This window comes from Haliaeetus leucocephalus, unplaced genomic scaffold (genome assembly GCF_000737465.1).
Source record: "Haliaeetus leucocephalus isolate CR32 unplaced genomic scaffold, Haliaeetus_leucocephalus-4.0 Scaffold262, whole genome shotgun sequence".
In the NCBI taxonomy this organism is placed as follows: domain Eukaryota; kingdom Metazoa; phylum Chordata; class Aves; order Accipitriformes; family Accipitridae; genus Haliaeetus; species Haliaeetus leucocephalus.
Window position 1 is genome coordinate 7,671,502 of NW_010972698.1, and position 23,215 is coordinate 7,694,716.

The window sequence follows — 23,215 nt, forward strand, 5'->3', positions numbered from 1 at the left end:
GGGAGAGTCTTCCCGGGCTGCGGACCCAAACCCGGGCAGTTTACCCTGGAAGTGCGGCGAGGGGTGCTTTTTCTGGCGGAGCGCAGCGTTAAGAAGTTCTTTGGCTCTGTAGACGGTCTTGAAGAAGTTTGTCGTGTCCCTGACGTGCGGAGAAGGTGTCTCTGAATTCAGTCCTGGGTGCTCCAGTCGGGGGGTGGTGTAGCTCAATTTCCCTTCTGGTTGCTACAGTGTATATTTTTACATGATTTTTTAATATATATTTATATGTTTACCTGCTGATCATTCGTTCTTCATACTGTATGTATGTGCACTTACTCGAAGAGTAAAATATAGTTGTGTTTGCTTTCCATTTCAACTTCTGATTTTTTAGCAGTATATTCCTTTAAGATTGCTATCTAAAATAAGTGATTTTTACATTCATTTCTACACTTGAAGGCCTGTTTCGCTCTTCCAAAAAAGTCTGCTTTAGTGGTCTAAAAAATGATTGAACTGTCTTCTTTTAGCAGTACTAATTATCATTTGTTATGTTCTGCTAAATAGATCTAGCATTGAACAATAACATTAATACAACTTTTTTTTTTTTTCTGAAGTGTTTCAAATCTCCAATTAGGAAAGCAAAACCCAGTCTTGCTAACACTTTTCACATGCTTCCCATTAAGCACAAGGCCATAATTGCTCTGAGTGGCAGTATTTGTAATTTAAGATCAAGCGTGGGCATATGCCGTGATGCCTAAATTGTTTTTTCCTTTCCTCATTTCCTTGAATCAAATCTTACTCTCACTGCAGTCATCCTGAACTTCTGCTACTGACTTCAGTCAGACTGCTTATAATCAAGGTGTCAGCCATGTTATTCTCTCAGCACTCGCTGAGGATCAAAATAAAAACCAGCCAAGACATTGGATATTTCAGTGACGGAGCAGCTCGTTAAAGGAGAAGACTAAATGCAGCTGGCAGCACTGTTCAAAAGACCCAAAGACTAGCTACAACTAGTTCAGTCTAAGAACTCAAAGTTGTGCATAAAAGAACAAATGGATAAAATGGAGTTTGAATTTTGTGTATTCCTGTTCAGTTTTATCTAGGTATGAAAACCAGATCACTATTTTGTCAGACTACTTAGAAGAATTTCCAGAAACTGATGAGCCAGTCTGGATTCTAGGAAGGCAACACCACCTAAACACAGGTATCTTTAGAATGAAAATTGTTTGTAAAATCTGTAGAATATTCAGAGATTCACATGCAGCAGCAGCTCCTGATTTCCTTACGTTCTCTAAATGTCTCATGAGAGAAGTTTCTTTTTCTTCGTCAACAAGAAACCAACTATAAACAGCTGTATTCATCCTAAAATGAAACCAGAAGTTTACCAATGTATTTTCTATCGTAATTCATGCAAAGAGATAGTACTTGTAGCAAGGCTAGTCATGTATGAGGCTGGTCACTTCTCAACATCAAATGCCTCGGCAATAGATAAGTAAATAACTTTTGGGGAATGTTTGGAGTTACCAATGTTATTTTCCCTTGAGGGATGCTGTCTGCAGCCTGTTATTTGCAACTACAATGATATGTCAACAGAATAATAATAATAGTAATAATAAAATTAATCTAGGACACGTACTGTATTTTGATGAAAATAAATATATGACATGAGAGTCATAGCAGAGTCATGTATTTAGATATCATATAAAAATAAGATTTCAGAAATGAGTTTTGCTCCTTGGGGAGAAGGCAAGGGCATCCTCCTGTGTTACATGTCAAAGGCAGTGGCCATCAATGCAGGCATGGTGTTCAAGACAGCCAAGGGTACCACACACAGCCTTGATCGGCTGCAGGATCCCTTGAAAAGGCCAGTCAGGCTCAGCCACGGCTCAGAGAAAATGCAGCAAATAAGATTCTTAAGAATACTTCAGAGCCTTTGGGAGAATTCTGTAAGTGCCTGTGTTTAAAAAAAAAGAGAGACTTAATTAAATTTAATATTATTAACCTTTTCTTAAAATGACTTTGTATTGGGTTTGGAGGTAATGCATAATTCCATGTTGGTTTGCATGTAGAAATTCCTCACCTTTCTTAACTTGCTGTACGAGTTCTTTCCTGAGGACATAGTTCTCCGTCATTGTTTCATTCAAGCTGGGCATAGTCATTCCCAAACACCTTGTAAAACTTCATTGGCTAATAATTATTTCATCCTTACTAAGTTAATTAGCAGTCTACAAAAGCTCTCTGTGTTTAAACAGCTAAAAAAGTTTTAAGTATTAAGGGTCTTATACATAAAAGCTAACAGGAGTCTTCCATGCACTCCATATATTGACTGTACAGGGAAAATTAGAATTTTTCAGTTTTAAAAGTCTGTTTTAATAATTTCTTTCCTCTTAAAAATATTCCAGACAAATCTAAGTTATTGTTGGATATAAGTGCCCGTCTCTGGTTTACGTATAGAAGAAAGTTTTCGCCTATTGGTGAGTACGCAGCAGACCAGCTGCCTTGTTATAAATTAGATAGCAGGATTAATGATGTTATCATGGACTGAAAAATGATTTTTACAGCATTAGAATGTTTTGAGCATCGTTTTAATTGTTTATGCAAACAAAATATTAAAGCTATTAAAAATTGTGTTTACTTGTACCTGCATATAATCAGGTCTTTGTGTTTGTAGAGCAAGCAGTAAAGTTAGACCAGCAATATAAAAAGAAACAGTCTTGCTCAGTGCCTTTTATCCATAGGACAGTTGTTAAGAGATTTTAACTCTGAAATTTTCTGTGTGGTGCTGCGCTCATTTTAAAGCCTATATTGATTGTAATGAACTTTTTTAATAGGAGGCACTGGTCCTTCATCTGATGCTGGCTGGGGATGTATGCTGCGATGTGGGCAGATGATGCTGGCACAAGCACTGATCTGCAGACATTTAGGAAGAGGCGAGTACTGTTGCTGAGTGAACTTTTGTGTTGTTTGGGGACTGTTTCATTTTTGTTGTAGTTTTCCATAAAAGCACAAAACCTAAATTTATTAATGAAACTTTCTTTGATGCCCCAGTAGAAGTTACTGGTGAATTATTCTTGTCTGACAGGGCAAAATCATGCCAGCCTTAAGCAGAGAAGTAGAAATAGAGGGAGGACAAATAGGGAATCCCATTGTCATTATTTTATAAGTCTTTTTGAGGCATAACCAAGTTGAGGCCAAGGGAAAACCTGCCACCGTGGGTCTAGTTCTTACCCTTCTCTTCATTGCTTACATAGCCACCAAATGTTTGCACAGAGTGACTGTGTGAATAGTGATGTAGTGATAGCCATCACACAGAGTACTTCACAGACCACTCACCCGTCACCAGCCTGAGGTCCAAACCCCACAGCTGAACCCCTTAGTGCAAGCTCTTAAGCCTGTATCAACACCTCACATCCCAGGATCACGGGTAAGTATCATAGGTCTGGTCTGTGTGTAGCTACTGTTATCAATTAAATTATTACGGTTAGGTCTGTAATCCTCACACTCTTGTGCTGTGGTTTCTATGGCAGCATGCTTTGTGGATTTATCCACTTGAATAACTGAATCCACAGAACGGAGGTGCTAAGATTTAACTGAAGGAGCAGGCAAACAAACAAATTACCTGAGAAAAACTAGAATATGAACTTGCAGTATCTAGCTACTTGGTAGTATCAGCCCTATGTATGTGCTTCTCTATCAGTAAATGGGCTACGTTACGTTAGAAGCAAGAGCATACATAGCAAAGCTATGTTGTGGATTTTGCTGTGGGAGAGGGCCAACGTGTTTGGACTTTGCTTTATGGATCTTACGTCATTATCTTACAAATGCTTACATTATGCTTACAAATCCAGCAAAATCTAAACAGAGCATATAGTTTTAAACAATCTTGGAAGTTCACATACAGCAGTAGCTATCAATTCTCGGCAGTGATCACTCAGAATATAGTTGCAGTTGACATTTTTATTTTATTTTCCCAGTTTTCACAATCTAGCCTGTGATGATAAAGGAGAGCTTGATAATAAATGACAAGCTGCGACTTCTAGGAACTCTAAACAAATTGTAAATATTAGAGATGAGTTGTACCTTAGTCTTTTAACGTCTCATTTTATGGCTTTCTACGATCTAGAAATTTGATTGGGATGATGGAAACATTATATTTTAATCTGTATAACTTTCTTCCTGTAAGATTGGCAATGGGAAAAACACAAAAAACAACCAGAAGAATATCATAGAATCTTACGGTGCTTTCTAGATAGAAAGGATTGCTGTTATTCCATCCACCAAATGGGTAAGAACACACATCAACTTTTTTTCTTTCCACTGAAATTCCTGCTGTGTTGAAACTTTCTAATTTGAAATATGTTCATTCAAAATTTTAAAAAGGTGATTATGAAGAGAATGTGTATGTTTATATATAAATAAAAATGCATGCAAATGGGTACAAAGTGTAATAATTCAGAAATGTTATTCACTGAGACCTAAATAAATCTGTATATTAGAATCTAGCTCTTGATAAAGTATGTAGGCCTTGGGTACCAGAGTTGATAGTACTAAAATAGACAGTCATGAAGCTTGTTGCTGTAATTTGTAATAAAGGACACTAATATTTGTAATTCTCATTACAGTTTAGAAACTTTTTGCAAAGGAACTAGCAGTCATTAAGATTTGAAAAGAGCAGATCGAGAAAATAGTTGTTGCTGCTAAATACAGTTTGCAATTGCTCTAGAATGTATGACAAAATATTAGTAGGTCATGCTATTTAATATATATTGTGACCAGACTCTCTGTGGTCTTTTTTTTTTTTCTGTGTGTGTGTGGTTTCCCTCATAAAAACAGCGCAGATGGGTGTTGGAGAGGGGAAATCAATTGGAGAATGGTTTGGACCAAACACAGTTGCTCAAGTACTAAAGTAAGTCAAGTCACACTAGCGCATTCAGAATGTACTCCCCTGGGGCAGCTAAGCTCAGAGACCAGGATAAGGCCCAAGACACAGTTTTAAAGGCTGATCTCCCTCTCTCTCAGCATCAGGAATATACATGCCATGTGTCTGCAAGTACAGTGCAGACCACGATGCTGTAGCCTGGTGGGCAGGGACTGAGTTGGGATTGGGCGAGTTCTAAATTTTAATATACCAAGAGCCTGGGGAAGACCTGCGTGAAGGTCTCTCCTGCAATGGTGCCTGTATGCCCTAACCAGTAAGCAGCAGAGATACGTATTCCTTTCTGCAAAGTGGCGCAGCTGTGAGATGCCAGGAGTGCCACCATGCAGATCAGAGTGGTTGTATGACACATCAGAGTGAAGACATCCAGGCCAAGGAGGGAACCGAACTGCAGTTCCTCACTGTCTGAGCTGCAGTTCTGCCTGAAGGCTGCTGTATAAAACATGGGCAGCTCCTCCTAGTCTAGAAGCTACTGTTGAGAAAGTTGACTTTGCTCCGTTTCTGAGGGATAGATGGAGGTGCCAAATCTCAAGTTGACGCTAAACTGCAGGTTCTGAGTGCTCAGCAGCAATTCTTTGCAGCCCTGGGACAGACACACATTTTGGGGGGAGAGGGAGAGAGGAGGTAAAGCATGCCTTGGCCTCCAGCTCTTTTCACTTACAAATTCTTCATGGCTTAGCACTCACATACAGGCTTTTCTGGCTTATTTTAGACAGCTGACTCTGCCTGTGCAGCTTAAGAGTGTAGCTCCCTTGCCTAGAGTTTTGGATTTCACACAAGTGGACAGAAACCTGTGTGCTACTATGCCTCCCTCCTAACTTTTGGGTGCCAGAAACCTTCAGCTGATCTAGCTTTTAACGCCCTGAGTCTGCTGTCCACACGTGCACAGAAATAGTTCCACTGAATTTAGTGGAACTTCTTAATCGAAAAGTAACGTGCAAAACTAGCACAGGAATTTTTTTCCTTCTCTAGACAATGCCAGGCACAATAGGCAGGATCCCATTCTAGAGGCTGGTAAATGCAGTAAAAAATAATAAACCTAATTACGTGGTTGACCTGTTCCTATCACTGCATTTGGCAAAAAGACAAAACAGTTTTCACAAGGTACAGTGCGTGTGCTTTTCCTGATACCACTCGGTGTTTATTTTTCTAAATATATTAAACATTGACTATTCAAAGTTATCTTTTTATTGCATGGAGATTAAAAAAAAATCCAAGGAATATGTTTTTCCAAAGAAAAAAATTAATTTTTTTATTAAAGAACCATCTAATTGTCCTGAATGAAAAGTTGCCCTCATGGTCCTAATTAGTTTATTTTAATTATTACTTTAATGTTTTCTAGGAAGCTTGCTTTATTTGATGAATGGAATTCACTAGCAGTTTACGTATCTATGGACAATACAGTAGTCATTGAAGACATCAGTAAGTGAAACATTATTTCTCTGGTTACAGTTTTTGATTTGACTCCATTTTCCTGAATGTATCTAAATATGAACAAAATACTTTGGGCCAACCCTACTTGTTCCCAGGCTAAGAAAAGGAATAAAGGAAATGCAAACTCGGGTTTTGGGTGTCCAGAACTAAAGCTAGCACAGAACGATGTAGGCCATTTTGGTGGCCAGCTCACCATGCAGTTTGGGAGAAGATGGGAGTTTGGTCTGTGCTATTTAGAGTCCCACCCCAGAAATGGAATGCAGTTGCAATATGTAAAAATACACAGAATTGTTTTTAATACAGAGTTTGCCAAAGAAGAGATGTGCTTTTGTCAGGCAAAAGAGAAAGCAGGGGCAGATCCTAGAGAAACATGTGGCCAGGCTTAATTTTCTGTTGTAAGAAAGGTGGATTTACAAGTGGTGTTTAGCCACGACCTATTTCTACTTTAGTGCCTACTTCTGCTTATTTTATGTTCGCATCATTTGAAGTGAAGAGTTCCCTGAAGAGTTTCTAATGCTATCATCTGTGCCATTTCATTTCCCTGACATTTTATGGGCAAGACTTGACAGTATTAACTTCAGTCTTAAATTTTTATCCCCCAGTCGTTTATCTCATGTCTCACTACTGTGCCAGCACATACTCTATCTGCTAGCATTACTTCTACTAAATAGTTACAATTTCCGTGCCCTGCTCCTTTTGTCTTAAAACAGGAGCCCTATAAACGGGTCTGGCAAAGTATCTGAATTCACAATTGAGAGGAATATCTGCTCTGTGTTCCTTTGTGCATTCGTTGATTTCTGGTTTTATTCCCACAGAGAAAATGTGCTGGTCCCCTCCCCAGAGCAGCGGCGCAGCCCACAGCAGTGCACATTTGCACAGAAGTGCTCTTGGCCGAAATAAGAACACAGCAGGATTCTGCACAGGCTGGAAGCCCCTCTTGCTTATTATACCTCTACGACTAGGGATTAATCACATAAATCCAGTATATATTGATGCGTTTAAAGTAAGGTTTTTTTCAGTGAATTGTTTGTTATTGTGAAATAAGTTCAGGTATCTGTTGTATCAATAAACAAATTGACTTCAATTTCATTTTTCTCCCTTTGACCTCCTAGGAATGCTTTAAGATGCCACAGTCTTTGGGAGCATTAGGAGGGAAACCAAATAATGCCTATTATTTCATAGGATTTTTAGGTAAGGAAAAAAGAAACTTATTCCAAATATGCATGTGATCTAAAGAGAAAGGGGGCTTTTTTTGGAAGGGGAGATAGTAAGCAGTTTAAGCATGAGAATAGAGTAGAAGAAGCAAAGAAACATACCTCAGATACTTCGGGAATAGTATGATATCTTCCTTACAGGAACAGAAAAGTAGCAGCAAACTGATGTAAAATTAAGTAGTGATATAAGCAAGAACAACCCACTAAGAAAAGTTGATAGTATTTAACAAGTGTCAAATGTCACTACTGCTAGAATACTGAATTTTTCCTAATCATTAATACTTCCTAATGAAGGGTGTCTTGTTTTATTCTTTTGCTTTGGTTTTCTTACATTGTTTTCTCGTATTTCAAACCTTTTCTGATAGCAGTATCTTTTTCACCTTCTTCCATTTCTTCCTTTCTTAATTAAAGCAATAGTTAATGCTAGATTCAGTCTTTCAGATTTCCCCCCAGTTTGATCCATAATTTTATGGATATTTTGTTCTTCCTTTTGTAAAACCTGAACTGTTTTAGTCAGATTTCTTTGTTCCAATTTCTGAATGAATGCCTAATGGGATTACACATTGCATTTGTGGGCTTCCTGTACCTTTGGATCTGTGGAATGTTAGGGATTACAACAGATGAGATTTTTAAAAAGCGTGGTGGACCTCACATAGAAAGAGTGTGACAAAGATAGAACAACCCAAAAGATCTACAGTAATAGGTCACAATAGAAAATTATACTAAATATCCTGTGGGGAAACTAGTGTGTCTGACTTCCCGATTCTCTTAAAGACTCCCTAGCTAGAAGGTCTAGATATGGACTGTGATGATAATCTAATTTCTGTTTTACAAGTCTGGATGGAGTATGTGCGTATTAAAGTCTCTTGTTTATTATCAACATGGATTTTACCCGTACAGGCAACGAGCTGATCTATTTGGACCCTCACACCACTCAAAGTTTTGTAGATTCGGAAGAAAATGGCACAGTTGATGACCAGAGCTTCCACTGCCAGCAAGCCCCACACAGAATGAAGATCATGAATTTGGACCCTTCAGTAGCTTTAGTAGGTGTTAGGAAATAACAGATGTGTGTACTTTATTTCAAAGTAAAACCTCTGTATATTGATAAGGGCCGTAATACATTTCCTTGAGCAGAATCAAGATCACAGGGCAGTCTTCTATGATCTAAAATTCAACACATGGTAGTTTAACTGCATAGGAGACATTAATCTTCGGTCAAGCAGGGAATTGACTGTATCCTAGGGAGCTAATTCACTTTCTTTGCTGAGCAGCATTTACCTTATGCAAGAAGTGTTTTAAAGGTCAAAGCAGGGAACTGAATCGGGTTTCCTTATTTTATTGCATCACTACCATACATGCATGGTCGCTCTGGGCAAGTTACTTAAGCTTAACTTACATCATAATTTACAAATCTTTAAACGGAATTACTTGTAGAAGTCATCCAGCATATGTCACAAGAATACTGTGGTAATTGAAGAAATTAAATCTGATCCCATGCCAGTATCCGTTGGTTGGGTTATGGGTGATTGTGACTTGAGACGTGTGTTTCTAAAGTGTAAACAATGCATAAAGATACCACAGCATCCTTCACTCACTGGCATATTGTTACTATTTAATACTACTGTATGTATTTTTTCCTTAGGGCTTCTTTTGCAAAGAAGAATGTGATTTTGATAACTGGTGTAGTCTTGTACAAAAGGTAATAATACTATCTTTATTTGCTCCGTATGAAATAATGTATACTTTTTTTTTAATGGAAATTCCCATTACATCTTTCTCTGCGTGCAAATTAAACGAGCCGTAGAGAAAAATGCATTAAGGCATCAGGGTAAGCCAGTACTACTGAATTGCTAATCAGAGCTTGTTCAGCATTTTGACAAATCATGAACCCTGCCACTTGGCAAACAAGTGTAAATATATACGCTTTAAAAGTTTTTCTTTTTTTAACACTACTGTGTTACTGACTGAAACTTAATCGTTTACTGAGAAGTAAAAAAAAAAAAAAGTAAGTTTTAAGTGCTATGTTGTACCTTTTTATTTATTTATTTGCTTCCTGATCCTTCTTTATTGTTTGACATGTATATTATTACATGTTCTAATTATGACTGTTAGTCCCTGGTACCACAAAAAGTCTGATTCTGTAAGTGCTGAGTCCCTCCAGCTCCTGCTGAACTGCAGGACACACAAGAGGTGCTTGCTGCCACAGGAAACTGACTTTAGGACATTTCTGCATGCAGCTGGTGTACTAAGCAACAGAAGCATGGATGTGAAGTAACACCAACCTCTAAAGGCATTTTAAAAAAAAAAAAAAAGCTAAGGAAAGCAGTTAGTAAATAACTGAAATAGAGGATATGATGTAGCTTACCTGATTGAAGAGGAGTAGAATTTGGCTTCAATAATAACTTTTCTCCTGATCAAAACCTATCCTTCAAATCTGTTGGGTTTTTTGGAGCTTTTGTTCCCATTGATCAACAGAAAACTTGAACACAGAGAGGCCCGTGCAAGTAATTTTCTTTTAAAAGGCAGAAAATATTGCATGTTCTTGGTGTCTGTTTGCTACATGTAAACAAAATTATACGTGTATGGATATCAAAGCTAATTACAACACACTGATAACTTGTAGGACAGTTCAAATGATCTGTCTGCCAGGTGTGTTTTCAACTAGGAAAATATTGCAGACATCTGTGAAGCGGCGATTCATAACAGCAGGTACTTGAAATAACAGATTGTCACTGTATGTCTGCACAAAGCCTTTTGTTTTTGATAGACATCCATCATTAAAAATGTTTTTAATTAAGCAGACATTTTTGTGTTTGAAGGTTCTCTTCAGGCATCTTTTAAAATGAAAGTATTCTGTCCTCAGGAGATTCTAAAGCAACAGAGTCTACGGATGTTTGAGCTGGTCCAGAAGCATCCACCACACTGGCCTCCTTTCATACCTCCAACAAAGCCCGAAGTGACAACTACAGGAGCAGGTGCAGTACCGACCAAAAGTACTATTGTGCAGCAGAATGTTCCTCGTTAGCAAATGGAAGAATAAGCACAGGTGGAATAACTCTGCTTTCCAAAGTGTCAAGCGATCACCATGTGATTAAATGCCTTATTCTTACAGAATATCAGACGGTTATCCAAACAGGCCACATACAATTGCTAGCACAGATAGATAGATAGATAGATATTTTTTTTTTGTAATAATCTTACAAAATACTTTGAAGGACACATTCCAGAGAAGTGGGGTTTTTGGTGGTTTGTTTTGTTTTAAGTAAACAAAATCAGGCGTGTCTTTAGATTCTAAATTGTTTAATTATTTTTTTTTTTTTGCAGAACTCATTGAATCTACTGACAAGCTATTTGAATTGGAAGAAGAATTTGAAATCCTGAGTGTATGAGGGAAACTGGTGACCCCTCTGAGTATTGAACATATTGCTAATATTATTGCATTAACTTAAATCAAACAGCCATGTTAGCCCCAAAGTGCCTGAAATGACAGATAACAGAGCACAAAAACCTAGTAGCATCCAAAACTCCAACAGTGACAGTTCCTTCTGTCAAAGAGCTTCCCCAGATGGAAAGGCAGTAAAAGCTCATCTTTTATTATAAGACCCTTAAAGGGAACTTCTTTCTAATGTGTGTCTTTCCTGAAGACAAATGGACCTTTGAGATTAAGGCAAAAATAAGTATATCAATGGGCTGTATGTTTGGAGAAAGGGATAACACAAAATGGGTATTTCTTGCTCTCATATAATGCAATAGTTTAGTTCTTAAAGCAAAACAGTCTTCAGTTAAGGAGGATGTTTACTTCTGTTCCCTCCTGTGGGCTGCATCATAGAAAAAATACATTGTCTTGTTTAAAAGATCAACTGGATCAGAAGAATATTGTTTCCTTGTTAAATATTTTAACATGCATTTGAGCAACCACACTTTATTACAAAAATGTTTCTGTAAAAGGAACTATGTCTAATGTGTACGTTTTGCAATAGCCTTCCTGTTTCTGGGAAACCTCAAGGGGAACAGGAGACTCAAATAGTTAATAAAGATCACAACCACTGTTATAGTTACGATATATTTCACCTTGACCTTAAAATTCAGATCATTAAAACTTAGGCTGACTTTTCTTTTGGAGCTAAAATGAGTCAAAGGTGGTTTAACTGTACCTTATTTATTTTAAAAAAGATTTACACAAGTTTCTCTGTTACAGCACTTTATCTGTGCATCTAATAAATTTCTTAAGCTTTTCATAGGTTGTATGCTGCTATATTTTGTTAATTTGTTTGTGTGAACTAAATGTAAACCAGGTTATCTTAAAACTTAATATATAGGCATATGCAAATTACTTGTTGGTTTTTGACTTGTTGCCTTTTGAAATCTGTTTTGGTAAAAGTGCCTTAATTCTACAGGTTTATCAGAACAGCCTGTGCGGTTTTATCTCTAAGGCAGAGTATCTCTCCACTCCAGCAGCCATAAGAAAACCAGCTCAGAATAATTAAAGGCAAAGATCTTTTAATCCATTATAAAGTTCCTTTTTTACTATCAGACAGTCCCCGTTATGGTCATTTTGTCATGGTAGTGTAATGGACGTGAATCGCACAGTTTCATCTTCACCAATAAATGACAACATAGAGAAATACCGAATGCTGTCTCCTCTTGCTTGCACTTCTTGATCAGGGCCAGTGTGATTTCCAAGAAAATAGTTAACCAGATCATATTTCATCTTGTTTGCCTTCAGTGTTTATTAACCACAGTTTGGAAACTATACACTTAGAAAAACATACCATTTTCTTCCCCTCTTCATGGATTAGCTGCATGTTTTTTTTAAAACAAAGCATTACTTCTTAATTGATTAACTTACTGTTCATGCAACAGCAATTGTAGCCCTCTCCTCCCCACAGACAAAAATGAAGATGAAGCATGAAGCACTTGCTCTGAAATGCTTAGTCTTGAGTAGTAACTGCTAAAAAATAAAAAAACCCAGGAAGCACCTAAGCTAAAGAATAATTAAAAGGAAAAAAAAAAAATCCATCAGTGGAGTACAGTATACTTACTCCCCACATAGCTCTTAGCTGTTATGTAAACACTCTTCAGAGGGGAGGTGTGGGCCCCGCTGACCTCTTGAAGAAGTATTCTTGCGTGGGGTAACCAGATTGATGAAAATGGGGACGATGGGAGAAAGTGATTGGAATTCCCACTCCGTGCACCTGACCGAGAAGGGCTTGTGTGGGAAAAGGCTGGGCTGTTGAACTTAAAGTTTGGCCATCGACAGCCGTGGAGCCTGGTTACTGCAATAGAAGCAGTTCCCTAAAGGTAGTGGCGCTTAAAATGCGTACGGCTCTCATCCTGGATAAAAAAATGAATCATATTTGCATGTGTTCATGTTCAAAAATAAAACCAAGTCCCTGTAGCTACAATACCTGGTTGACATCCCTTTTCACAGCACCATGGGAGCCCAATGGCTGAAAAATTCATTATTGTTTGCCAGTTATTTGCACGAATTTTCAAAAAGTAGTGAGCTTCACTGTGTGCGCACAATGTTTTAAACTTGCCTTTGCATAACCCAAGATGTAAACACAATATGATCTGTGCTAGGACAGCTAGGAAGTAGATTGGATATTCTGCATAAAAGGATTGCCACTCAGGAGTGTTAAAATGCCTTAAAGATTTTTGCAAAATACATCCAAAGCAGTTGCTGATCTTCCACAATTAGGAATAAGTTAAATGAAAGACTAAATTGTCCTTCACAAATTCCCTGCACATCTCCAGTGTGGTTCAACACTAGAACATGCAGAGCTCTCTGACCCCAATCTAGGAAGACAGTATTATACTATGCATGTAAATAATCATTAAAGGTAAAAATACTATCTGCTTAAAAGTAAGCATGTTCTTAAGTACTTTGCTGGATAGAGGTAGAGCCCTAGAACCTAGTAAAGAAAGAGTGCTTTGAAATAATGTCTCAGTCTTGCATTAATAATAATTTTCTGAACAATTTTGTCTTAAAGATTTTTAAGCCAAGGTGATAGTGTATTTGCAAGGCACTTCTTTCAAATGTCCTGGAATGTCAATATATAAGGATTTCATATGCTTCACTCTAGAGAGATTGATAATAATAATTTTAACCCAACTAAATGAATTCATTTTTTATATATATATATATATATTAGCATACCTTTTCATGGCTTTCCCTCAAAATATACAAGGATAATAGAATTAGTGGCACTTCTCTTTAATTATGGCCTTAAGGAAAGCGTGGCTAGTTACGAGTGCATACACTAGAAATACAATTTTTTAAACTAACAGAAATAAAGCCCAGAGGAAGAAGTATACAACACATTGTGCCTGTAAAAGTAAAAAATGTACATCCCATAACCGCTAGATTCTGTGTTTGTGTAAGCCTGCATGCTATCTAGTAAAGCCTCTACTTTCCAGATACACACAGCTTGAATAATTACAAAACAAGTGTGCCAAGGCTACCTCAGAAAGGAAATTTATGTTCCTAGTAATGAAATGTTTCTGGTAGCTGCACATCATTAGACTGCAAGAAGATACGCACAGACCTTGAAGCAGACATTTTACCTGGAATATATTTCGATAGAAAGCTATGAAAAATGCTAGACGTGTTTTGGATTCATCTTCACATCAAAAATTGCATTTTTCACTGGGGTAGCTCTTTAAAATCAACTGTGGGCGAGAGTCTGGGTTAGAATTGATTACCTGTCAGTGGAGGAAAGAACGTCCCATCTGTTTAATAAGCAAAGCAAAACAAATTAATCTTTGAGTCTTACTAAGGAAGTCAGTTATCAACCATTAATGCTTAGTGTTTCTAAGTCACCTACAGGACACTGATAAATTTTACCTAGCTCTGTATTTCATAGGAGAATGAGTCTTCATTCCCTTACACTAGACCAAATACTGTTTGCAAAGATACTAATAAAGCATAACTTTTGAAAAATGTCTCTTGTTGATGACTGGCATGTGCCTTGGACAGAGGAGTGGTGTAATGTGAGACATCAGTTACTCTTCGGTCTGAATAAGGAACTCGCAGAGACTTTCTGAGGTAGCCGTAACTGAGGGGAAAAAAACCCGCTGAAGTAAAAGCATAGCACCATGTTCCGTAAAAAAGGTTTCAGAGCACTGGTCTTTTCCTCCTCTGTGCGCAGTCAGACTCCTGGACTTGACACTCGATTTTTGTAGAATTCTGGCCATCCTGATTCACCCATCAACCACACACAAAACAGGTTTATGAATTTATCCTTCTTCACACCAGCGATGTCTGGTCTTAGGTAACAAAGACTGTTAATGTTACTGCATTTTTGTTACTACAAGTTCTTCATGCACACTTGGCAACGGCTGACCCTTGTTCGAAGCTGTCCTGCTTTCAGAGTTTCTGAAGGAGGAGCACTGACAAACTGCTGCGACTGTTCAACGGTCGTCAGCCAGAAGCTGTATTTGTTTGCAAAGTAATGGCATGTTCCCCTAGCACCGTTGCATTCAATGAACGGAGTGGCACGGAAATCCTCCAGGCAAGAACCAGGTGAGACAAGGGACTGACCTCCACCTTCTGCACCAGCCGCAGTATGCTGAAATAAAGATGTCAGTTTAAATGAGTTCAAAGGAACAGAATGGGAGGTAAACAGGGGAGTCCCCCAGTTCCATTGTTAAAAGGAGTAAAACAGGCAACCAAAATTATACCTTGGCTGTATGTATCTGTCTTTTGAGTCAGGGCTAGAGGTGAAGCAGCAAAGGAATGTGCTTAGGCTGAATATACAGGCCTGGTGTAATGGAAAACCAGCTTTTCACTTGTAAGCTGGGAAAATTTGGAAACAATAATGCTGACTTCATATTTTTCTAACAATCTTACACTAATGAGCTTCTAGGAGAGTGCAATGGAAAATGTTCTACTTTTTCCACTGAGAGACAATGCTGTAGCTTAATTAGCATTTCCACATTTAAAGGTTTGAAGAACAAAGAACATCTGTGACATTACAGAACTACTGCATCAGTGTTACTACTGAACTCGAGCAGTACAAGAACAAACTCAGAAAGCCTACAGCCGGCCAGCCGATAAAGAAGAAATGCACTAGGGCAAGAAGCTACAGGGCTCTAGTTTCCTGTAAGCAACTCACAGAATACCGTCTCAGTCACCTAATCAAAGAGGAGATCTAGAAATGTTTAAAGCTGCCTTTGCATTAGCAATAGTATCCTTACCATAAGGAAGGAGTATCCGATCCACAGGCTGCGCCAACCAAGGGGACACTGTGGGATGGTGATGTCCTGGCTGTGCACAGCCACAGCCTGGGAAGGTGCTTCACATACTGAGCAACGACTGATGTACTGTGGGATCTGAACGCTGTCCACGGGCATCATGGGGATAGGAGCAGTGGTGGAGAGCCAGTAGGACTTGTCATTTCGGCTGGCGTAGTAGCACACTTCATTGATGTTGCAGTAAATAAAAGGCATGGTGCTGAAGCGAGGCAAACATGAGCCAGCAAAACCTGGAAAAATTGGAGAAGTGGTCATACCAAGCACCTGCCAAACACTCCAACTCATACACACCAGACATGAATGCGGAGGATGGCACAAGCGACGCTGCTCCCAGTACAGATTCTGGCCAAGCAGACTTCCACCACCTCTACTATAACCGCCTGTGGTACCAATGAAGATGGCTCATTTGAAATGAGATTTTGGCCTACATTGTTTGTGCCTGAGAGAATTCTGTCAACTCACCAAGATCCTGGTTGTGTGACTTTTCCTGCCCCTCCACGTACAATAAGCTGTAGCCATCCCAGAGCTTATTCATTCCTATGGGACAAGGTGGGATTTGGTCTGACTGACTGTGCTTCACTAAAGTGTATCCAACACCCACACTCCGACCAGGCATTCCCGGCAAACCAAGCGAGCCCGGCTTTCCAGCAACACCTAGAAGACAGAAAAGGAGTCACTATTACTGATAGGCAGTGTGGACATCAGCTGGTTCTATACCTGATTTTGACATTGCTGTCATTGTGTTTATGTCAGTCATGTACAATGAGGACCCCAAGTTTCGATGGTTGTTATATGTGTAACTAGACTTAGCAGTTCTAAAAGCAGCCATTTCACACTAGCACCCACCCATTTCCTACCTCATTTAATTTTCTTTCTTCGCCCAACAACTCTGGTGCCAAAGTGTTAGCACATATCTCACAGTACAATAATGGTGAGTATCTCAAAGCACCAACCAAAGCCTAATAAATTCATTTTTGCTATAGTGCTCTTCATTATGATATTCCTTTGACACAGAAAGGCCAAAAGTTGTACAACAAATCTGTGGCAGAATCCAAATCTCTCTCACTGTGCCTTTCCTCTACTATCCAACCCCCACAGCTGTGTTCACTGTGAATACCATTTTGCTTATCTAGACCTTCAAGATGACTCCCACATCCACAAAACATTAAAACCAAAAGATGTTCAGAATTGTACCTAGGGAAACACCAGCAGTGATAGACAACAATGACACATGACATAATCTTCCTCACTGAAGACTAAATTTACTTCAGTGGAGATGTAAGACACAAGATCATGTACATTCCCAGGTCTTCCTAAGGTAATTGGGGCTTGGGGAGGGTCTTTGCAGAACCTGTAGGCAAACAGAATTCTACTGATTGCTTCTTTCTGATCTGTGCTCCCCAAATCATAAAATTACCTTCAAATCCTTGTGGTCCTGGGGCACCCAAAGGTCCTGGATCCCCAACTATGCCAGGTGATCCAGGTAAACCATCACGTCCTTTCAAACCAGATCTTCCTGGCAGACCTTTCGTACCTGAGATTAAATACAATTATTACTATCATTATTTCCTCACACTAATGCCTTCACTCATGCAGTCATATTCCAGAAGAGAAATATGTTGTCAGCAGCCATGCTGAGACCTCACTCTACAACTGCTGTGGTTACAAACGACAAACTCCGTACAGGGATTCCACGTGATCTGACTGTCTGTTAAAGGATCAAGAGGTGCAGCTGAACATTAGACAAGGCTGAAAGTGCAGCACTGAGATCTGGGATAAGCTACTGATTTTAGTCTGAAGCCACATTGGACCTAAGACTCAGGTTTCAATTTGATGGCTGTGGAAGTCTGTGAACTCTTCTCATATCTGTCTCGCAAGATTCCTGCCACTATGAAAACAAGAATCCTCTGGTATAATGGCCCAGCTGTTGTAAGCTGAAGAAAGTTGAGCTACCTTGCTGAAATTTTGCTTAACACATGAAGTCAATTCTTTTGCTTGATTTCACCCTTTTTTCAAACCAGAAAATTGGCCTTGGATGTTCAGCCTAAATATTATGTAAAATTAGAGCCACTGACTTGGACTAAATTCACCTTTCCCCTCCTCCACACGATATTCAATGATGAGCATCTGACTGACAAAGCTTTAAAAAGTCTCAGGGCAGTGAAGGGTGCTCTAAATATAAAGGCTTAGAATTTAGTGAGATGTAAGAGGTGGTGCATGCCTATGGACCGTTAGAGTCCGTTCAGGACTGTCCTGAGTCCAAAGCAGAAAGGTCTGGCACAGATTGGATAAACCAACAATAAAATAAGTGTTCAGGATGGTACAAGTAAAAATATAAGAAAACAGTATAAAGAGACAGAAGTTGTTATGCAATTGCACAGAGCGAGGTACCTAGCATGTGATCAGTAATGCGGAATGTTAATATTAGTATAAAGAAACATGTGACTGGGAAACAGATGGTTGTACATTTGCACAACTTTTGTAAAGATTCAGCATTAAAAATAGTATAAATAGGGGTAATTTCCCAGTGAACTTCTCTCTTTCCACAGCTCTGCAGCATCTGTTACCTGATTGCCTGACCAGTATTAATAAAGCCTCTCTCAGCTTTTACTCCCTGCACATTTATCCACTTTAGGAAATGACAACAGGAAGCCAGGAACTAACACAGCTCCATTCACCATGACGGGGTTGAGGATAATATCTAGGAGGAAGGATGAGTGCTAAGTGATGTTACCGCTCTAGGAGTTTTCATGAATAAAAGAGAATACTAACAATTAAAAATTGCCTAAGTGGCAGTGCTGAGAAAGGAATCATGGGGACTTGCTGGGCCTAGGAGAGCCAAGCAGTACAGGACCTACCAAAGTTGCTTTGTCAAACAATATGAACCACAGTGGTGCAGGCTGAAGTTCCCAGCACTGCTCAAGTTACAGTATTTCATTGACAATTCCAATAATTCTCAGTGGTGAATCATTTTCATGACCACTCCACCCGCTAGTACCAAAGCCGGTATCATACCAGCTGCATCACAGGCTGCTGCACCTAATTCTGGAAACCGAATTAAAAAACACTATAAAAGTGCATGACCAGAATTTATCAAGTACATTCTAATAATAATAAAACATGATGTTTGTATGCATTTTGCTGGAATTATCTCCTTTATTAGAAAAACCTTCCTAATGCATTTGAGAAAGTAGCGTTGCTCTTCCAGAAGGCCAGCATTTCACTGATCTGAGTGTACTTTTTACCTGGTTTTCCAGCTGGGCCCTGGAATCCGGGATCTCCATCAAAGCCAGGGACACCATCAATTCCTGGCAGACCAGGTAAGCCTGCAGGGGCTGTGACTTCTTCTGGCTGTGGGGTTATACCTGGAGCCCCTTGTCGGCCAGGGAGACCTGTATATAGTGCAAATGACAGTGTAAGTACCCCATAAAAATTTCACAGTTTTGATGATAATACTGACACAAAGGAGAAGTATGCTAAATTAAGACTGCCTTAGTACATTAGCACTGGGTATCTTTGTAAAAAGTGGTATGTCAAACTCTTTCTAATTTATTTCAATCTCCAAGAAACTAAGAGTCCCCCAGATAAGCCCATTAAGGGAGCTCTGAAATTTTCCCCAGCCCAAACCATGTGCAATAAAGTACAGGTTTTCAAATCCTTCAGCACTCACCTCGATGGCCTGTTTCACCTTTCAGCCCAGGGTGACCAGGATCCCCCGGAGGCCCATCTTTACCTGGCATCCCCATAAGGCCAGGCTCACCTCTTATACCTGCAAAGATACACAGCTAAAGACCTCACGGGCTAAGCATAGGCTCCTGATTCTGACCCACAGCTGGGGCACTGAGAAACACACTGACGGCAGCAATGGCAACAGCATTTCAGCTCTGAGATGGAGGGGACCACGACCCTTAAGGAACTCTGTGCCCATTTTGATGTCCAGAATGGCTGCAGAGCCCCAAGACAAGAATTTCCACTGCTACATAATTACATGTTATTGAAAGTCTTCTTCCCTTTCCTTGGGTAGCCCAGGGAAAGTGTTTGGGGAGTACATATCTTTTCTATTTGGAATCCATCTCTATGCACAGCACAGAGGGATGGGGATCTGTCAACCTACAAAGACAACATACATTTCTTCACCTGGCAATGGTTCTCCACCCATTCCTGGCTTTTGAGCTGTGCGGTTTCTTTGAAACCTTGCTACTAGAGTTCCTGTTGGCAGCTGCCCTCTACTTTCCTTTAGCAGAGACCAAAGAGAGTGTGGCCTGCTCCCTGCCTTAGCCCAGAACAAGATCTCTTAACTCCTACAATCCTTCTAGCCTCTTATGGAGACCTAAATCCACCGTGCTATGCCTCTGAGCATACATGATAGGTGGCATGAAACAGCATCTCCAGTCTTTGCCTAGACAGCAAATACAAGTGGGTAACTGTAGTTGACAAGCACAGCACCATTGCATGTGGACATCATCTACTCAGGAAAAAAAAAAAAAGAGAAGGAAAAAAAAACCAGTAGGGACACACTGAAGAGCACCTTGAGCTGGCCTCACTTTGCTGCTTTTGGAGTCAGTAGGTAAAACCTCCATGGGCCAAAAAGGAAGACTTGGACAACAAACTCAGCTGTGCCTACATCTGAATGAGGATTCGTTTCAAAGCAGTCACACTAACCACACGATAGCCACTCATACTATCAAGGTGACAGCTGCCAAGCCACACCCAGACCCTTTCAGGACAAGATTACCTTTGAATCCAGATGCTCCAGGGAGTCCAATTGGACCAGTGGGTCCCACATCACCCTTAATGCCTCGCAAGCCAAGAACACCAGGGAAACCTGGATTGCCTGTGTCACCTTGGTCAGAAGCTGGGCCAGGGGGCCCTCGTGATCCTGGAGGACCTGGAAGACCTAGAGACAACAGGGGTAATTAGTGCAATCTGCTTCTCAGGCAAAGTAAATGCTGGGGCTATTCCCAGTGTGTCTTTCTAGAGGACAGTCATTGTTTGGGTGTTCATATTTCCAGGGGTGTCCTCCTCCCAAAGAAAAAGAACAGACCCTACCCGCTTATATCCGCTTGGGTCTCTGTCCTGGTTTCAGCTGGGATAGAGTTAATTTTCTTTCTAGTAGCTGCTATAGTGCTGTGTTTTGGGTTCAGTATGAGAAGAATGTTGATAACACACTGATGTTTTCAGTTGTTGCTAAGTAGTGTTTAGACTAAGTCAAGGATTTTTCAGCTTCTCATGCCCAGCCAGCAAGAAGGTTGGAGGCGCACAAGAAGTTGGGAGGGGACACAGCCAGGACAGCTGACCCAAACTGGCCAAAGGGGTATTCCATACCATGTGATGCCATGCCCAGTATATGAACTGGGGTAGTTGGCCGGGGGGGGGGCCAGTTTGCTGCTCAGGAACTAACTGGGCATCAGTTGGCGAGTGGTGAGCAATTGCATTGTGCATCACTTGTTTTGTATATTCCAATCCTTTCATTATTATTGTCAGTGTATTATTGTTATTATTATCATTATTAGTTTCTTCCTTTCTGTTCTATTAAACTGTTCTTATCTCAACCCACGAGTTTTACCTTTTTTTTCCAATTCTCTCCTCCATCCCATTGGGGGTGGGGGGGCAGAAGTGAGTGAGCAGCTGTGGGGTGCTTAGTTGCTGGCTGGGGTTAAACCACGACAGTCTCATAAATTTTTAAATCCTTTTAACCACAGTAATTTAGCTTCAGATTCTGGGCCTGAGCATAGCTCTTGTCCCACCTGGTAGCTAGCCTGGTGACTCAGACATTCCTTAGGAGAATGAGAGCAATAGCTTCAAATCCTTGGCCAGGGAAAGGCCTGGAGTCTCAGCCTCTCTGGCAAGGTGGTGAGGTACCGAATGGGTACCAATGCCATCATGACAAATCTTTCAAACTATGCTTGCTGTCAACCCTATGGCAAGTGCCTCTAAGTAGCAATGAAGCTTTGCTGCCTCCCAGCTCACACAGGATACTTCTCAACTTTACACAGAGCCTATGATTACAGCTGTGGAAACCACAGTCCAAAATGGAGCTGGTGTCCAAATTTAGACATACTACACTGGACTTAAGTACCTACCTTAGTGCCCGAGTCTGTCTTCAGTACCACAATAGGGGAAATGAGTATGAACTAGAGAGCTTTAATAACAGGCTAAATCAAATAAGGATTCAATAGCAGGAATTGAAAACAGATCTCCTCATTCTCAATCCCTGTTCTCAACCCCAGGTTATTAGAGTGACACTACTCATCTAAGACATTTCCTCTCAGAGCACTTCAAAGGAAGCACGTAAAGAAACAGAAATCGCCTCAGCTAGTCCACTCTCCTGAAGAGGCCTCTCTTCATACCTGAACTCCCATCAGTTCCTGGATGGCCAGCATCCCCAGGTCTCCCACGTATATCAGAAGGAAGAGAAGCTCCAGGTGTTCCTGGCAAGCCAGGCAGTCCCACAGGACCAGGGGGACCTAGAATAAGAAATACAAAGTGAGAGAGTGTACCCAAAGCTCTGCAGTGATCTTCATAGACATGGACAGTAGTGGCTGAGTAGTGTTTATATTGAGGAGAACAAAGAGACATGTCACTACATGAGGGGAAAAAATTATATATTCTGCTGTTCAGGAGAGGTATAGACACTGTAAGAACAGTGTAACCAACTGTCTCTCAAATATATAGGCACATCACAGATTTAACTTTTACCTGTCAAACTACTAACCACCTTTGTGGCTTGAGGAGTTCTCTTTGGTAATCCTGCTGACCATGCAACCCATTAACCTGAGCTGCAATACATCCTACTGGGCTTCCAGAACATCAATATTTACCCATGTCTCCTGATGAGCCTTTTGGTCCAGGGAATCCTAGAGCTCCTCTACCCAAGCCTGGAGAACCTTCTTCACCCTTCGGACCTGGGAGACCTGCAGGGCCTTTCAGTCCAGCTTCACTCAGACCTAATTAAACACAGTTAACAAAGATAAGAGAGCCTATTCAAATTGTCTAATAGCAGTTAAATTATTACACAAACTGAGTTGTAATAAAAAATTAGCCATTTATTACTCTCTCTGTAGAACAACAGAAAAAGATTTGGTGCCTCATGTGCTACTCTGGTTGTGCTGAGTGAATTTAAACAATCTGCAGGATGCTGAGAGAGAAGCATATGACTTCTGGTCTTCCTACAAGCTCTTGTACAAGGATGTGAACATAGCACTTCTGCGACAGGATTTGCCTGCCAGCCGGTATGCTGTGTCTCTCAAGAGGACGCAAGATGGACTCAAGCTCCTAGTCTTCAAATAATCTAGTGGGCTTCATGCTCCAACATGGAGAGACCAGTTTGCACAGACTACTGCAGAAGACACACTGAGGCACAAGTGGTGCAGGGCAGAGGCTCCCAGGAAGAGCT

General features: G+C 40.2%; 2 protein-coding genes across 3 annotated transcripts in view; one reads left to right on the forward strand and one right to left on the reverse strand.

The window, feature by feature from the left end:
• ATG4A (autophagy related 4A, cysteine peptidase) overlaps positions 1-11,801 on the forward strand; it is a 12,152-nt gene extending 351 nt beyond the window's left edge. The window contains exons 2-13 of one of the 2 annotated variants that reach the window (XM_010569013.1): positions 1,070-1,180; positions 2,379-2,450; positions 2,808-2,906; positions 4,160-4,261; positions 4,810-4,882; positions 6,255-6,334; positions 7,162-7,349; positions 7,459-7,537; positions 8,461-8,606; positions 9,206-9,262; positions 10,427-10,538; positions 10,888-11,801. In XM_010569013.1, coding sequence (XP_010567315.1) covers positions 1,070-1,180; positions 2,379-2,450; positions 2,808-2,906; positions 4,160-4,261; positions 4,810-4,882; positions 6,255-6,334; positions 7,162-7,349; positions 7,459-7,537; positions 8,461-8,606; positions 9,206-9,262; positions 10,427-10,538; positions 10,888-10,952 — 1,184 coding nt within the window. In that variant the 3' untranslated portion in view covers positions 10,953-11,801. The remainder of the gene's footprint in view (positions 1-1,069; positions 1,181-2,378; positions 2,451-2,807; positions 2,907-4,159; positions 4,262-4,809; positions 4,883-6,254; positions 6,335-7,161; positions 7,350-7,458; positions 7,538-8,460; positions 8,607-9,205; positions 9,263-10,426; positions 10,539-10,887) is intronic. The other variant, XM_010569015.1, reaches the window with a different exon arrangement.
• A 2,878-nt stretch (positions 11,802-14,679) lies between these two features.
• COL4A6 (collagen, type IV, alpha 6) overlaps positions 14,680-23,215 on the reverse strand; it is a 172,838-nt gene continuing 164,302 nt past the window's right edge. Inside the window, exons 36-44 of the mRNA XM_010569146.1 lie at positions 22,641-22,766; positions 22,170-22,286; positions 20,555-20,716; positions 19,490-19,588; positions 19,065-19,211; positions 17,237-17,353; positions 16,282-16,473; positions 15,763-16,049; positions 14,680-15,134 (exon numbers count right to left, since the gene is read on the reverse strand). Coding sequence (XP_010567448.1) covers positions 14,874-15,134; positions 15,763-16,049; positions 16,282-16,473; positions 17,237-17,353; positions 19,065-19,211; positions 19,490-19,588; positions 20,555-20,716; positions 22,170-22,286; positions 22,641-22,766 — 1,508 coding nt within the window. The 3' untranslated portion in view covers positions 14,680-14,873. The remainder of the gene's footprint in view (positions 15,135-15,762; positions 16,050-16,281; positions 16,474-17,236; positions 17,354-19,064; positions 19,212-19,489; positions 19,589-20,554; positions 20,717-22,169; positions 22,287-22,640; positions 22,767-23,215) is intronic.